The sequence below is a fragment of the Orcinus orca genome, chromosome 12 (assembly GCF_937001465.1).
Source record: "Orcinus orca chromosome 12, mOrcOrc1.1, whole genome shotgun sequence".
In the NCBI taxonomy this organism is placed as follows: domain Eukaryota; kingdom Metazoa; phylum Chordata; class Mammalia; order Artiodactyla; family Delphinidae; genus Orcinus; species Orcinus orca.
The window spans coordinates 81,272,604-81,287,655 of record NC_064570.1 but is presented as its reverse complement, the minus strand read 5'-3'; the positions used below and the strand labels follow the sequence as shown (position 1 = coordinate 81,287,655).

Genomic DNA, 15,052 nt, shown 5'->3' with positions numbered 1-15,052 from the left:
CATGGTAATTATAACTATCAAAATATAGTAGGAATGTGGGACTTCCCTGGCCGTCCATGCTTCCACTGCAGGGGCCGCGGGTTCGATCACTGGGCGGGGAGCTAAGATCCCGCGTGCTGTGTGGTGCTGCCAAAAAAAAAGATAGCAACTTGAACACCTGTATTTAGCTCAGCTCTTTCCCCAAACCTCTTAAATCTACAGTAAAGGAATTTTTAAAAATATTAGGAACGTAAGACAGTGATTTGTATTAATTATTGATATGCCATTGAACGGCTTCAATGGGTGAACAACATGGATGACACAGTCTGACTTCTGTTTCTACTTTAGAGTAGAATATATGATGATGTACAACCCAACACCTTTGAGTAACTCGTCATTCATAAAGTTTTACTAAAATCTGTAGTAAAGGTGAAATCCCACCATTAGTATTTCAGAAGGCGCCCGGACGAGGTAGTATTCTGGGAACTGTGTGTTGTTGAGTAGCTGTTAGAGAATGTTTCAGGTTTCAGGCTGTGATGGGGTGGCGGGTTCGTGTTCATTTTCCTGGGCGTTGCTCTGCTTGTGTCGTGGCCGCACACCCTGCCCCGCAGTGGCAGTGGTCATCTCCTTTCTCAGGGCTGTTCCTGCGCACTGCCCCGCGAGGAGTAGCTTTGTTTTTGCGACCTGCCTTGAAAATTCGTCCAATTCCTAGCTCTGGTGGGCCGTTTGGGTCCTTGTGTAACGTGGCTCAGCTTACTTTTTCAGCTTTACCTTTCATTCCTGACACTAGACCTCCAGGTTAGGCAGGTGGGTCCGCCGTCTTTTCCACACTCGGTTTTCTTCCCAGGGTGCCTTTACCAGCTCCTACCTTTTAGACTCCTTCCTGTCTTCCCTGCAGACCTCCCTGCCTTTGTATCACTTTAATATCCTTAACTTTAAAATGAGAGAATTAAACAATATGTTTTGTCTCATCTAGTTGTATGAGTCTATGAATGTTAAAGGAAACTGATTATAGACAAACTAGTTAAGGCATAATTTATGATGTAGTCAGTTTTTAAAGAAAAATTCTAATAATTACGTCTAGACTTTAGAAAGTTGTCTTACATATTAACACTATTATTTATGTTAATTGGTCAACTGAAGAATAGTGAGTCACATTCTAGAGGCTCAGCTGTTATTTCTGTTGTTTAAAGGCTTAGGAAATGCTGGTTAATGTAGGAGTTGGAAACTAAGTGTTTTTGATTCAGTTACATTCTGTGATGTAGTTTTATGAGTTACAAAAGGATTGGCCAGTGAAGTTTCTGCTAATACAGGTTTTAATAATTTGAATGAGACATTTGCTCGGTATGAATCTAAGGAAATTACATCTTTATAAAATTGCTTTATCTAAGCAGACCTGGGTTCTTGCTTGTTAGGAAAGTTTGTTTAATAAATTATAAATTGCCTAATTTTACCCATTGACAGCTGGCTGCATTCTTCACTTATTAAAAGGCAAATTCCATATGTGATGTTTTCAGTAGCAGGAGAATTTGAAGTGGAATGATTCTGTACATACTGCTTGAATATCAAAAGGGTGACGGTTACATGAGGGAAAATGTGCCTCTCAAGGTCTTGACTTACTGTTCTGACACCGTGTTCTGTGTCTGCCCCAAAACCTAACAAGACAATAGCATTTTCATTCTTAAGTCTTCTAAAATTTGGCTTTATATGATAGCTGTATTTCAAATATCTCAATTTTATCTTTATTCTTTGCAAAGTACAATGGAATTGGTACACTATAGAGCAGAAGGTCAAATTAATAGTTTGTGTATTAATATTTTTGCTTGAGGTTTACTGTTTTTATATCCTGAAAATATGTGATAAATAGGACTGCTTGTGTTACAAGCAAGTCTGGTAGAAATCAGGTGTGTTCATTTCAAAAGAGCTTGCTCAGGAAGGCATAACCTGTTACACACCTGTTTGTTTATTACACAATGTGTTTAACTGGAATACATTGTGGGAATCTACTTGTAGTTCTTCTCTGACATTAACCTGGTTCCATATGTGTATATTCTTACATACATAAAGATAGGGAGTGACAACTATGTTTAGCTGTAGAAACTAAGTAGACTTCAGAGTAGCCATTAGACAGGGTTTCCAGGATGAACTCAGGGCGCATCTCTTTTCTTGATAAATCCAGGCTGTTTAAAGACTGTCACAGGCGGATTTAGAGGATTTTATTTTAGAGTTTTTTTGAACCTCCATAATGGTAATATATAAACACAGATTTTTTTGAATTTCCTGGCTCTATATTTTTAGATATTATTACTCAACTAAGGCTAGGAAGGCTATTCCTGTCATGTTACACAAAGATCTATGAAAATAATTATAAATATGGCTGAGAATTAAATTTCAGTTATTGGAAAGTCACTCAAAGAAATTGAATAGAAAATTAAAATCTTTTTATGGATATTTAACTCTAAAAGGTATTATTATAAGCATTATTCTGACTAGAATTTCAGGAAGATGCCTTACCTATGTAGTTTAGTGCCGTGGTACATGTCCTTCAATTTTTTAATATGTTTTAAAATACAAACAATGAGGTTACTTTCTTATGTTCACATTGACGGGCAAAGAAGAGTATCATCTGAATTCAGTCTTTGTAGTTCTCACCAATGCATATAAGGCAGTACTTGGATTACTGTGCAGTTACAGAACGATCTCTAAAATGATCTCCGCCACACACCGATGTGTTCACGATGCTGCCTCAGCAGGATTTGAGGTTGAAGGGTTACAAAACAGTTTTTAAAGTGATCAACTATTTTGCCATTTTGATTTGTGGGACAGCCTATGAGATGCCAGCTGTAAGGGTCACTCGTGTCTGAATTATTGAAATCCATGTAGAGCAGCTCTATTTGGAGTGGTCGGTAAGGTTTAGGGCATAGACGTTGCTCACTCAAGTGAGCTGACCCACTGTAGCAGCAAAGGAGCAGACCATCTCTAGAACAGTGTTTCTCAGCCCATGACTCTGGTAAGAAATTTGTTTTACATTATGGTCCAGCTTTCATGTGCTCACATATGTGCACAAATGTGCAAAACAGTTCATGAGTACTTACCTTTACTTTGTGCAGTGTGCTCTGTTTTATGTTCTATTTCATTTTTTTAATACCAAAAAAAAAAATCTAGTTGTTATACATAAAAGGGGCTTCAAGAACCCACTGGCAGGCCGCATCTGTGGTTTGATGAACTCTGTGTCGGACGTTTCCTTATTCTCGCCTCCATGTTTCTCTTTACCCTGCTCACCTACACACCTGCTCTCTGTTATGCAGTTTCCTGTGGAAATGGTTGACATACACCCGTTTAAAACTATGATGCAGTCGAAATCCAAGGCAGAAGAGAAACTCTTGGGATGCGTGTAGGTGTGTGATGTCTGGAAGGAAAGATACTTTCCAGATTGTTTGCAGCGGCGCTGAGGGTGGGAGCCCAGCTTATGAGTGGGCCTCGGTGTTACCTGATTTGGCGTTTTCTCCCCTTTCCAAACGTTGGGGGGCGGGTAAGTTCATACTCAGTAACGTTTTCAAAGGTAGTTCTCTAATTGAGTGGGAGGATAACTCATAACCAGAATTTGAATTTTTAAAAAGAAATCATTTTAGCCTGAAGAGGTTCTGGATTCTTAGACTGTAGAAAGTGAGTAGGAAGGAATCCGTCTCAGGTTTGTTCTGTGCTTCTTTGCATGGAAGAAGATTCAGTAAAATATTATACCAAAGAAATCAATCTGAATTGAGGGACAGAAAATAAATTTTAGTTACTCTGTCCCCATTTGGCATATAATATCTGACCTCAGTTAATAATGCAGAATGAATGAGTTTGCCCATATGATCTAAGTTTATTTTCAACTTTAAGGCTTTCTGATTTTAAGTTAAGTCAGGGATTAGATTTTTAAGTGCCAACTAAACATGTGACACTTGCATATATAACATACAGAGTACTGCAAGGAGTGTGACCAGGGAAGGCCTGCCCCGGGAGGGTTTTAAGTTTGTGCGCTCTCTCGTGGCCATTTAATCCCCCATTTCTCTTGCAGATTTAAGTGTTTAGAGTAACATAGGTTGTCCAGTTTAAAAAAAAAAAAGGAAGGAAGGAAGGTCTAGCAGTTTAAGTATTCAGTTGAAAAGATTGCTTACTTTGTTACTACAAACTGTGCTTTCTTTGAAATTATTTTGCTAAAAAGCAAGGTAAGTCTTACCTCTGTTGGAGGTAAGAGAATGCAAAATGAATTATGTTAAACTTCTGAGAATTATATAGTTACAGGCTGATAATTGTGTATTTGAGAAGGTTACTAGAGAATTGATATCTAGGGCTTCCCTAGTGGCACAGTGGTTGAGAGTCCACCTGCTGATGCAGGGGACAGGGGTTCGTGCCCCGGTCCGGGAAGATCCCACATGCCGCAGAGTGGCTGGGCCCGTGAGCCATGGCCGCTGAGCCTGCATGTCCGGAGCCTGTGCTCCGCAATGGGAGAGGCCACAACAGTGAGAGGCCCGCATACTGCCCCCCCAAAAAAAAGAATTGATATCTATAATGATTGGTAGGCTAATTAGTTAAAAAGCTGATTCTGAGCAGGAGATAGTAAGTGACCAGAAACAAGTAAGGGGAGATATATATATATATGTTCTTAGAAATTTATGCATTTGTACAGCTAACAAAAAATGAACTCATGTAACAGCTGAGCTATGAGTTCTTTAGGTAGTTGAGGAAATGATCTTGTGGGAGTGGTTTGAGAAATAAATGAGCAAATGAATGAATGTTTTATTTTCTTGGCATAAGAGAGGTGGGCTACATATTCAGTGGAATATTACTCAGCCATACCTTAATTTAAAAATACTGTATTGCCGAAAGAAAGCTAACCATCATCTGGGCCTTCAGCAGGCCGTAGTCTTTTTGCAGGTGGAGGGTCCTGCCTCTGTGCTGGTGGCTGCTGGCAGATCAGGGTGCTGGCTGCCGAAGGTGGGGCGGCTGCGGCAGTTTCTTAAAGTGAGGCAGTGATGATGTTTGCCGTGTGGATTGATGCTTCCTTTCAGGAACGGTTTCTCTGTTGCATATGATGCTGTTCGATAGCATTTTGCCCACGGTAGAATTTTTTCAAAATTGGAGTTGTTCCTCTCAGACCCTTGTGCTGCTTTATCAACTAAGTTCATGTCATATTCTAAATCCTTTGTTGTCATCCAGCAATCTTCACAGCATCCTCACCAGGAGTAGATTCCATCCCAAGAAACACTTTTCTTTGCTTCTCCGTAAGAAGCAACTCCTCATCTGTGAGAATTTTATCCTGAGACTGCAGCAATTTAGTTATTGGGTTGGCCAAAAAGTGCCTTCGGTTTTTAAGTAAAAATAAAGGGCACATTTTTCATTTTCACCAAGACTTTATTGAACAGTATAGTCACCTCTTTTTCCCACTACCTTCTGCCATTTTTCAGGCAACTTCCTAATTCCATCTTCCCAAAACTTTTTATCTTTTTGAGCAAAGGACTGTTCCAGATGCCTTTTACAGTCTTCCAGGGAATTGAAATTTTTTCCATTAAGAGAATTTTGTAAAGACTGAAATAACTGGAAATCCAAAGGTGCAATGTCTGGTGACTACCGCGGTGGAATCAGAACTTCCCAGCCAAGCTGTAACAGTTTTTGCCTGGTCATCAAAGAAATATGTGGTCTTGTATTATCCTGATAGAAAACTGTGCATTTTCTGTTGACTAAATCTGGGTGCTTTTTGTCAAGTGCTGCTTTCAGTTGGTCTAATTGGGAGCAGTACTTGTTGGAATTAATCGTTTGGTTTTCCGGAAGGAGCTCGTAATAGAGGACTCCTTTCCAATCCCACCATATACATAGCATCACCGTCTTTGGATGAAGACTGACCTTTGATGTGGTTGGTGGTGGTTCATTTCCCTTGCCCCACGATCTCTTCCGTTCCACATTGTCGTGCAGTGTCCACTTTTCATCTCCGGTCACAGTTTGTTTTAAAATCGGAACATTTTCATTACGTTTCAGTAGGGAATGGCATGCGGAAATACAGTCACGAAGGTTTTTTTCACTTAACTTACATGGAACCCAAACGTCAAAGTGATGAACATTACCAAGCTGGTGCAGATGATTTTCAGCGCTTGATTTGGATATTTTGAGTATGTCAGCTATCTCCTGCGTGGTATAACGTTGATTGTTCTCAATTAATGTCTCAATTTGATCGCTAACAACTTCAACTGGTCTACCCGACCATGGAGCATCGTCTAGCGAGAAATCTCCAGCACGAAACTTCGCAAATCGCAAACCAGTTTTGACACGTTGGATCAGTCACAGCACCTTCTCCATACACTGCACAAATCTTTTATTGTGTTTCATTTGCATTTTTACCTCTCTTGAAATAATAAAGCATAATTTAGAATTTGACATCTTTGATGTCTTTGTTTTAAAAGCACGCTGATATGACAGCTGTCACATACAAGCTAACAAAATTGTTTCGAATGAAGTTAAAGACAACTAAGTGCTACTAGAGACATCTTACAGAAAAAACTGAGTGAACCTTTTGTCCAACACCATGCATCTTCAGGCTCCACTTCTAATTTTAGTTCTCATGCTGTTTTCACCACATCTGCAGTTCCTTCCTCCATGAAGTCTTAAACCCCCCTCCAAGTCATCCATGAGGGTTGGAATCAACTTCTTCCAAACTCCTGTTAATGTTGATGTTTGGACCTCTTCCCATGAATCACGAATGTTCTTAACGGCATCTAGAATGATGAATCCTTTCCCGGTTTTCAAATGACTTTGCTCAGATCCATCAGAGGAATCACTGTCTGTGGCAGCTGTCTCCTTAAAAAATGTATTTCTTAAAGAATAAAACTTGAAAGTCAAAGTGACTCCTTGATCCGCGGGCGGCAGAATAGACGTTATATTACCAGGCGTGAAAACAACATGAATCTCGTTGTCCGTCTCCACCCAAGCTCTGGGGTGACCAGGTGCATTGTCAACGAGCAGTCACATTTTGAAAGGAACCTTGTTTTCTGAGCAGTACATGGCTTAAAACATTCAGTAAACCATGTTGTAAACAGATGTGCTGTCATGCAGGCTTTCTGTTCCATTTAGAGAGCACAGGCAGCACAGATTGAGGATAATTCTTAAGGGCCCTAGGATTTTTGGAACGGTAGATGAGCATTGGCTTCCACCTAAAGTCGCCAGCTGCATTAGCTCCTAACAGGAGAGTCAGCCTGCCCTTTGAAGCTTCACAGCCTGGCAGTGACTTCTCCTCTCCAGCTATGAAAGTCCTAGATGGCATCTTCTTCCAATAGAAGGCTGTTTCGTCTACCTTGAAAATCTGTTCACCTTCATGAATTATCTCAGCCAGATCTTCTGGATAACTTGCTGCAGCTTCTGCATCAGCACGTGCTGCTTCCCCTTGCACTTCGTTGTTATGGAGACGGCTCCTTTCCTTCAGCCTCATGGACCAGCCTCTGCTGGCTTCAGACTTTGCTTCTGCAGCTTCCTCATTTCTCTCAGCCTTTAGGGAGTTAAAGGGAGTTAGAGCCTTGCTCTGGATTAGGCTTTGGCTTAAGGGAATGTTGTGGCTGGTTTGATCTTCTCTCCAGACCATTGAAACTTTCTCCACATCAGCACTAAGACTATTCGATTTTAACTTCCTTCAAGAACTTTTGTTCCGCATTCACAACTTGGCTGTTTGGTGCAGAAAGCCTACTTGTGGCCAGTCTGGGCTTTTAACGTGGCTTCCTCGCTAAGCTTAATCATTTCTAGCTTTTGATTTAAAGTGAGAGACATGCGACTGTTCCTTTTCTTGAACACTTGGAGACCCCTGTAGGGTTACTCATTGGCCTAATTTCTGTATTGTGTCTCAGGGACTAGGGAGGTCCAAGGAGAGGGAGGAAGATGGAGAACCACTGGTGGGTAGAGCAGTCAGAACACACACAATGTTTATTGATTAAGTTTGCAGTCTTATATGGGTGTGGTTCGTGGCTCCCCCATAACAATTACTGAGTAACATCAAAGATCACTGATCACAGAGCACCGTAGCAAATACGAAAAGTTTGAAATATTGTGAGAATTGCCAAAATGTGACACAGAAACACAAAGTGAGCAAATGCTGTTGGAAGAATGCTCCACGCAGGTCGCCACAGAGTTTCAGTTTGTAAGCAGCGTGATATCTGTGAAGCACAGTAAAGGGAAGAGCGGTAAAACGAGGTCTGCCTGCACATCAGATCAGGTTCCATTAGTGTCGGTGGCCTCTGCTCTGCTCGCGAGGACCCGGGGCCTGCCCGGCAGCAGCAGCGAGCAAGTATAATACACTATTATAATACTATAATAGTGTGGAATGTTCACATGAAGGAGTTAAATGCTTAGGAACAAGCATTAAGATTAAATTTCTACATTCACTGTTTTGGGGTCCTCGTGTCCGGTTTATCAGTTCAAGTTCAATGATTGTGTTTAAGTTTATGGTAATGAATGCTGTAAGCTTTATCACACTATGCTTCTTCATAGGCTACATTACACTAACTTTATCAAAACTATGCCCAATTGGGGCTTAAAAGTCTTGTTCAGTTTATTTGAAAAAAAATAATAAATCTGATTATTTACTTTAAAGCTGCAGAAGAAAGAAGATCAGCAATTGGAGCCTAAAAAAAGTACCAGCCCTAAAAAAGCTGCAGAGCCCACTGTTGATCTGTTAGGACTCGGTAAGTAGTAAAAAAATACAAGTCATCATTAATTAGAGTTACAAAACAATTGAAACATTTACTTGAAACGAATATAATAGCTTTATCATCAGTGTGCCAAAAGATACCTGTTAATTGAATTTGAAAATGGTATGATTAGTTTTTTGACTTCCCACCAAAAGGGAAATCTTTAATAAGGGAGTTGGTGTCTGTCAGCAGTGCCTTCATGGAAATACAAGTAATGAGTTCCTTGGGGAGAGAGGATAACAAAGTACTCTTCAAAGGCTTGGTGGACTGTGACGTCTCAGCATTTGAAATGTTTTCTCCCCCCACCCCACCCCGCCTTCTCTTCATTTAGTTTTGTTGGAGGGGAGGTCCCTTAGCAAAATAATTATGGTGTAGCCTTATTATAACATGTGCTATTTTAAAGGACACTTTAATTTTGGTTAGCTGAAGCAACATGCTTTATACCTAGATCTAGTGGCTAGATTCATTTTATGTGTCTGATGACAATAAGAATGTCTGTGCTCATTTTAATGTCATATTTATTCTTATGGCCGACAGATAGATGTTGTCTGCCTGGTGAGTAAACAGACTTCCATTCAAGGAGTGCTTGTACTGTCCTTATCTACAAATACTGTCAGCTCTTTTTACATTTTTCTCCTCTTCCTTTTAAAATAGCTTGATAAATCATTATTTTTAGTAATATCTGAGCCTTCAGCAGTAATTAATTTAGAAATTTCTTTTAGTTTAGGGAAAGATTAATAACAGGAAAACAGTGAAAGATAGTTGGAAGGTAGAGTCGACCTTCATACACTGCTTTTCTAAAAATTGATCTTTGTTCTATTGAGAAAATTGTTTTCTGTCTTAAGAATTACAACTGAATGTTTTTGTCTTACTTAGGAAACTGGTGTATCATGCAGATATACCCCCTACAGATAAACATCTTCTATGGTGGTGAAAATAAGTGGTATATCAGAAATATAAAAATAGGGCTTAGTCCAGGGGCTGTAAATATAATTGTGTTGAATACTAGTTCTCATAATTTCTGTGTTTTATTTCCTTTGCTATAAATGAGAAAAAAGACTTACTGCCACGGTACGGAAAGATCCTACTAGGACTCCACACGCCTTTGTCTCGGCGGCAGCGTTTCCTTCCCGGCCGTGAGTGCCTGGTTATCGGTCCATAACTTAGAAACATAAGAGCTGAGCCAGGCCTGGCCCTTACCCTACAGACTCGCTCACTGACCTCTCACCTCCTCCTGAAGTGTCTGCCGTGTGTCCGGGCGCCGTCGTAGGCACTGGGGAGAGAGCTGTGAGGGAAGACAGACGAAAGTACCTGACCCCTGTCTGGGGAAACAGTGAAGAGATAGTTAAGTAAGATACGTCATGGTCATGTTTGCTAAGTGCTGTAGCTAAAAGAGAACGAAAGCAGTGGTGTGATTTTAAGCAGGGTTCAGGGGGTGGGTGTTAGGGGCCCCGTGAGATACCGTCGGAGGGAAGACCTGAGGAGGCTGGGGCTCCCTGGCCGTGCGCCGGTGAGGCCAGGGCGGGTGCAGTGGCCCTGGGCATCCCCGCCGGGAGCGGGCGGGGCCAGGAGGAGGGCCCTGGCGTGGCTGCTGGCGAGTGACCCTGGGACCTGACTAAGGCTGCTACTCTGAGTGTCCTGGAAATGCATTGGAGGATTCAAGCAAAGAAATACCTCATCCGACTTGGGTTTTTTAGGAGCCCTTACGGCTACCCTGTTGAGAATAGGGTAGCAAGGCGAGGCTGCAGGCTGGTGAGACAGGTGGAAGGGGGTGGTGGCCACGGGAGCTGCGAGAAGTAGCCGGTTCTGGGCCTGCTTTGAGAGAGAGCGCCAGTGGGGTTTGCTGCTGGGTGGAAGTTGTAGGGTGTTTCCCTTGGGGAGTGACCCTGCGGGACAGGCGGGCCTGCTAGGCGGTCCCCAGGAGGCGCGCGGGCTGGGGCCCGGGGGACAGGTGGAGGAACTGGTCTTGGGTGCCCAGCCCTTGGCGCGGTGCTGCTGCGTAGTTGCGAGCCTGGAGCTCGACCCCTGACCTCGGCAAACGCTTGTTCCTCTCGCTCTCAGTGCGTGGGTCAGCGCGGGCGTCTCTGCCTTCCAGCCGTTCACTGTCACACGGTATCTCCGTTTGTCGAGCTCCTGTCCGCGTGTCCCTGCCTTCCACCACCCAGTCTCAGAGTCCCTGGGTTTTAGGGTTTGGGGACGGCAGCACCCCTCTTCTGGTGTCAGTGTCTGGGAGAGTCAGCCGCGCTGGCAGCGGTTCCGCTTCTCTCACTCACGGGCCTGTGATCGGGAAGGCTGCTGTCTTTTTAGACGGGGGAGAGCGTCAGGAACCCATGTCCTTAGGGGAGAACCGAGGTCCACTTAGGGCAGGAAGGAGCGGCAGATTAAGGGCGTAGAGAGGGCTTTGTGGGCGATGGGCGATTCTGGATCATGAGCTGGAACAGCTCCAGAGGTGGCAGGGTGGGCGCTAGGGTCAGAAAGAGGGATTGGGGGTCTTGCTGAGGGAGTGTTAGCAGCAGGAGACCGAGAGCCCTACCCAGAGCACATTGCAGCGCTTCCCTCCTGCTGCTTCTCAGTAACCTGAAAGGCACTTCCAGACTTTCAGAGAACAGCACTCCCAAACTGCATCGATAGTTGCTGTCGCCCTTGAGCAGCAGACTGTTTTTCTGCTGCCCAAGGTGAGCGTGGCGCTCTGGTTTTCCCCTGTAAAGTGAGACACAGTGGGGAGGAGGGGCAGGTGCCTGGCAGTCTGATTTATGGTCGTGCAGAAAAGATGGCATATCCCCATGTGAATGAGACCAGAACAGGCGTAAACTGAAAACATTTGCAGAAAATACAGAGAAAATTCCCACAGGGTTAGTTCAGTTACACAGCCATGGCGGGCCAGGATCCCAGGGTTACTGTGCGCTCAGGATCACGTTCAGTGGACTCCTATAGTGTGAGAGTCAAGATCATGTTTTAGAAATTCGAACTTCCCTTTAAACGGCCTTTTGGCAAGTCTTTTTTTTAACCTGTTTTCTTCGGCTCACTTTTCCAGATCTACTCCCCATCCCAAGGTCAAATATAAAATGCTGTCTGTATACTTTCTAGCAGCAAGGGTCAGCAAATTCTTTTCTGAAAAGGGCCAAAGGTTTTTAGCTTTGCAGGCCTTACTCAGCTGTGCCCTGTGATGGGCACGAAGCATACACGAGTGTGTGGGTGGTGACTGAGGCTGAGCTCTGCTGGACTTGAGGATGTGCTCGATCGTACCTGCAAGGGTGACTTCGCCTTTGGGTGTTAACTCACGTTGGAAGCTTGTAGAAATACTATTTATTCAGTGCTTTACTGTCTGGTATCAGAAGTGGGGTCATCGACTTGGTTATTACTTGCCCTTTGATCTTGGAAATAACCAAGATCTTAGGGCCCCTCTCGACAGAGGCCCAGAATGAACAAGCCCTGGATGCTCCAGACACAGACCCGCTTGCCTAGAATGTGTCCCCCGCTGTGTGAGAAGAGAATTGAAACTGGCTTCCAGGGCCTGTGCTCGCCACGCCCCTACACTGTATGCTCCTGTCTGTCCTCACATGATGAAAACTGACAGACTGCTTAGCAGTTGGTTAGGATAATCCCCCAGGCTTTTTTCTTTCTTTCTTTTTCTAGAAGATCCCATCTGAGATTAGAGTCTTCAGGGGTGAGCACCGGCTCTCAGTGGAAGGCTTGAGCAGCATCGTAAGCTGCAGGCTTCAGCTCAGTCTCCCCAGAGGTGGGGAGCCCTCCGCGGGTGTCTGTTCTGTGTGCGCACCGCTGCCGCCTGCTCCCTGCTCAGGAGGCTTTGACCGCAGGCCCATTGGGCACGGGGCGGGGTGTGTGTGTGTGTGACTCGGGGACCTCGAAAGAGCTCACAGAGAATCGACTGTGAGCTTGGTGATGAAAATCATACTGAACTATAGAGATGTATTTAGATAGAGGCTTCCTCAGTTTTTTCTTAATTGAAAAGCTCAAAGGAACATACAGTACAGCTTTGGGCAAGTTTTAAAGTCTTCGCTTCATGCCTCTGTTTCAGGAAATAAAAGCATTAGCTTATCACAGTAGCCAAGTTCAGGTGGGTTGACAATGCTAGTTAAACGTGGTTTTTAGTAAATAAACAGCTTAATTATCTAGTAATATATATTCCAGTTTTATATAATGAGAGGTGAATATATTACTTTTTTTCCTTAAATTTTTTTGTTTTTATAAGATTTTCTGGACAGAAAACAAACTAAAGGATGAAACACCCACAGAAAACACTCTAGTTACCTTTAAAGCAGAAAACTCCTGCAGGGAGATTTCTGTTTCTCAAAGGCCATACGCTGTCAAGTGAAGCAAGCTAGTGACTGGGCGGACTGAGAGAATGCCAGCCGCGGCCCAGCCCTGGACCCGCCTGCGGCCCGGAGCTGTACACTCGGCGGATCCGGGGCTTGGGGTAGTTGTGTGCCACCCCTGTTTTCCAGGGAGGGAGGAAAAGGGCCTCTCTGTCTAGCGTGAGTGCCCGAAGTAATTTTGTAGTCTGTTACGCTTTTCAGCTATGGCTTAAAACCCAATAAAAATGTTTATTTTTTCTGCTGCCAAGAGTATGGTCCGCAAACGATTATAGACTGTTATTACCCTTTCAAAAAGGAGGTCTCGGGAATTGGTGGTAGTTCTGTGTGATCACACCTGAGGAGGGAGAGCAGGCAGGTGGGGGCCCGTGTCGCTGGGGGAGACCCGGCTGCTGGCAGCTCCCCGCGTGGCCCCGAGTCCGGGCTGGGAGGCAGCCGAGGGCAACAGGCGGGCCAGTGGGAGAACCAGCATGGCAACCCGGGGACGAGGGCGCAGCCCAGCCAGACCTGGGCCGAGAGCAGGAGGGCATCTTCACGGGCCTCCGGGGACCGTGCCGGCCACAGGAAGCAGGCAGGCGACGCTCAGGTGTTGAAGGAGCGAACACGGCTGTGGATGAGGCGCCTCGTGACTGCAGGTGGCTGAGCGTCTGAGCGTGGCTGAGATGGGTGGCGTCTGACAATCGTAGCGGGCGAGCAGTTTGGGGGGCGGCGCGGGGGGCGGTGAGGTCGGGAGCCGGGCTCCTCTTTCCTGTCCCCCTCGGAGCCCTGGCCCTAAGCTCAGGCCCCAGCCCCCCGGCCTCAGGACCACGTCCAAACTTCGGTGCAGCAGTTGCTTTTCTCAGGAGGGAAAACTTCTCCCAGAAGGTCCCCCAGTAGAGTTCTCAGGGACCCGCCGGGCCAGAATTGCATCCCGTGGCCTCTCTCCAGGGCGGGCGAGGCCTCTGCGGTGGAGACGGCTCTGCAGGCAGGAAGCCTCTGCGCAGCCCCTGGCCCAGGTGCGTGTCAGCCTGCGACGGCCCTTCAGCGGGGAGCATACTGTACACACACACATCTTTGCCCCTTTTCCTTCTTCCCCCCACTTTTTTTTTTTTTTTTTTTTTTTAAATAGACAAGGACACTGAAGCTGACAGAAGTTGGCTTCCAAGACGCGGCTTCTGGACGACAGAACTGGGTTCAAACCCGGTTCTCCCTGACTTCACAGTCCAGTCTCGGCTCGTAGATGAACCGCAGCAAGATGTTTGACTCAAGTAGTAATTAAATTGTCATCTTGTTACTTTAAGAAACACTGAGATAGTGCCTGCCGAGTGCCAGCCACTGTTTTGAGTGTTTACAGACATTTATTCGTTGGATCTTTGCAACAGCCCTGAAATCGGTGAACTACCGTTGTTTTCATTTTACAAATGAAGAAACTGAGGCGCAGAGAGGTTAAGTAAGTTGCCCAAAGTCACACCATAGGTAGATTACAGAGTCTGACCCGTGTTCTTAACTGTTAACACTGTGTTGAGCTCTGATAGGAAATTAAATTCCGAGACTGCCAGCTGACACTGTGTCACATAAGACAGACATTAGGCCCATTTGTCCAGGGGACAGCTGGCAGCATCGTGGCACGGGGGAGCCCTGGAGTTAGAGGCGGTACCCTGGGCTCTGGCGTCTTCACCAGGAAGTGAACGCAAGAGCCTGTCCGTGGTTGTTGGCCAGAGCGTAAACGATGGATAGTGTGACATAGGCAGCACAGTACTGTGCACAGAGTGGGGAGCACGTGTCTCTGTGGGGACTTGTCGGGGGCGGGGGTGCCCGGGGCTCCTGCGGGAGGTGCCGGGGAGAGCGGTGGCTGCAGAGAGAGCTGACCTGTCCTATACAGTCTGGCTTCATACTTGCAGAGTTCTTGTCTCTTGAGGCTGTAAAGTGGTACAGAAGTGTTTGAGATATATATCTTATATACATATGAAAGCTGTATATTTATATAATTTTTAAAGAGCAATCAGTTCTACGACGTTTACTTCTGAAACCGCTTCTCAGCAGTTTCAG

At 45.0% G+C, this 15,052-nt stretch overlaps 1 protein-coding gene across 6 annotated transcripts in view; it reads left to right on the top strand.

Moving 5' to 3' along the window:
• The window catches only part of SMAP1 (small ArfGAP 1), a 143,547-nt gene that overhangs the window by 110,822 nt on the left and 17,673 nt on the right, over nucleotides 1–15,052 (top strand). For all 6 annotated transcript variants that reach the window (XM_033428694.1, XM_004270125.4, XM_049695437.1 and 3 more), the window contains one exon: nucleotides 8,594–8,684. In XM_033428694.1, coding sequence (XP_033284585.1) covers nucleotides 8,594–8,684 — 91 coding nt within the window. The remainder of the gene's footprint in view (nucleotides 1–8,593; nucleotides 8,685–15,052) is intronic.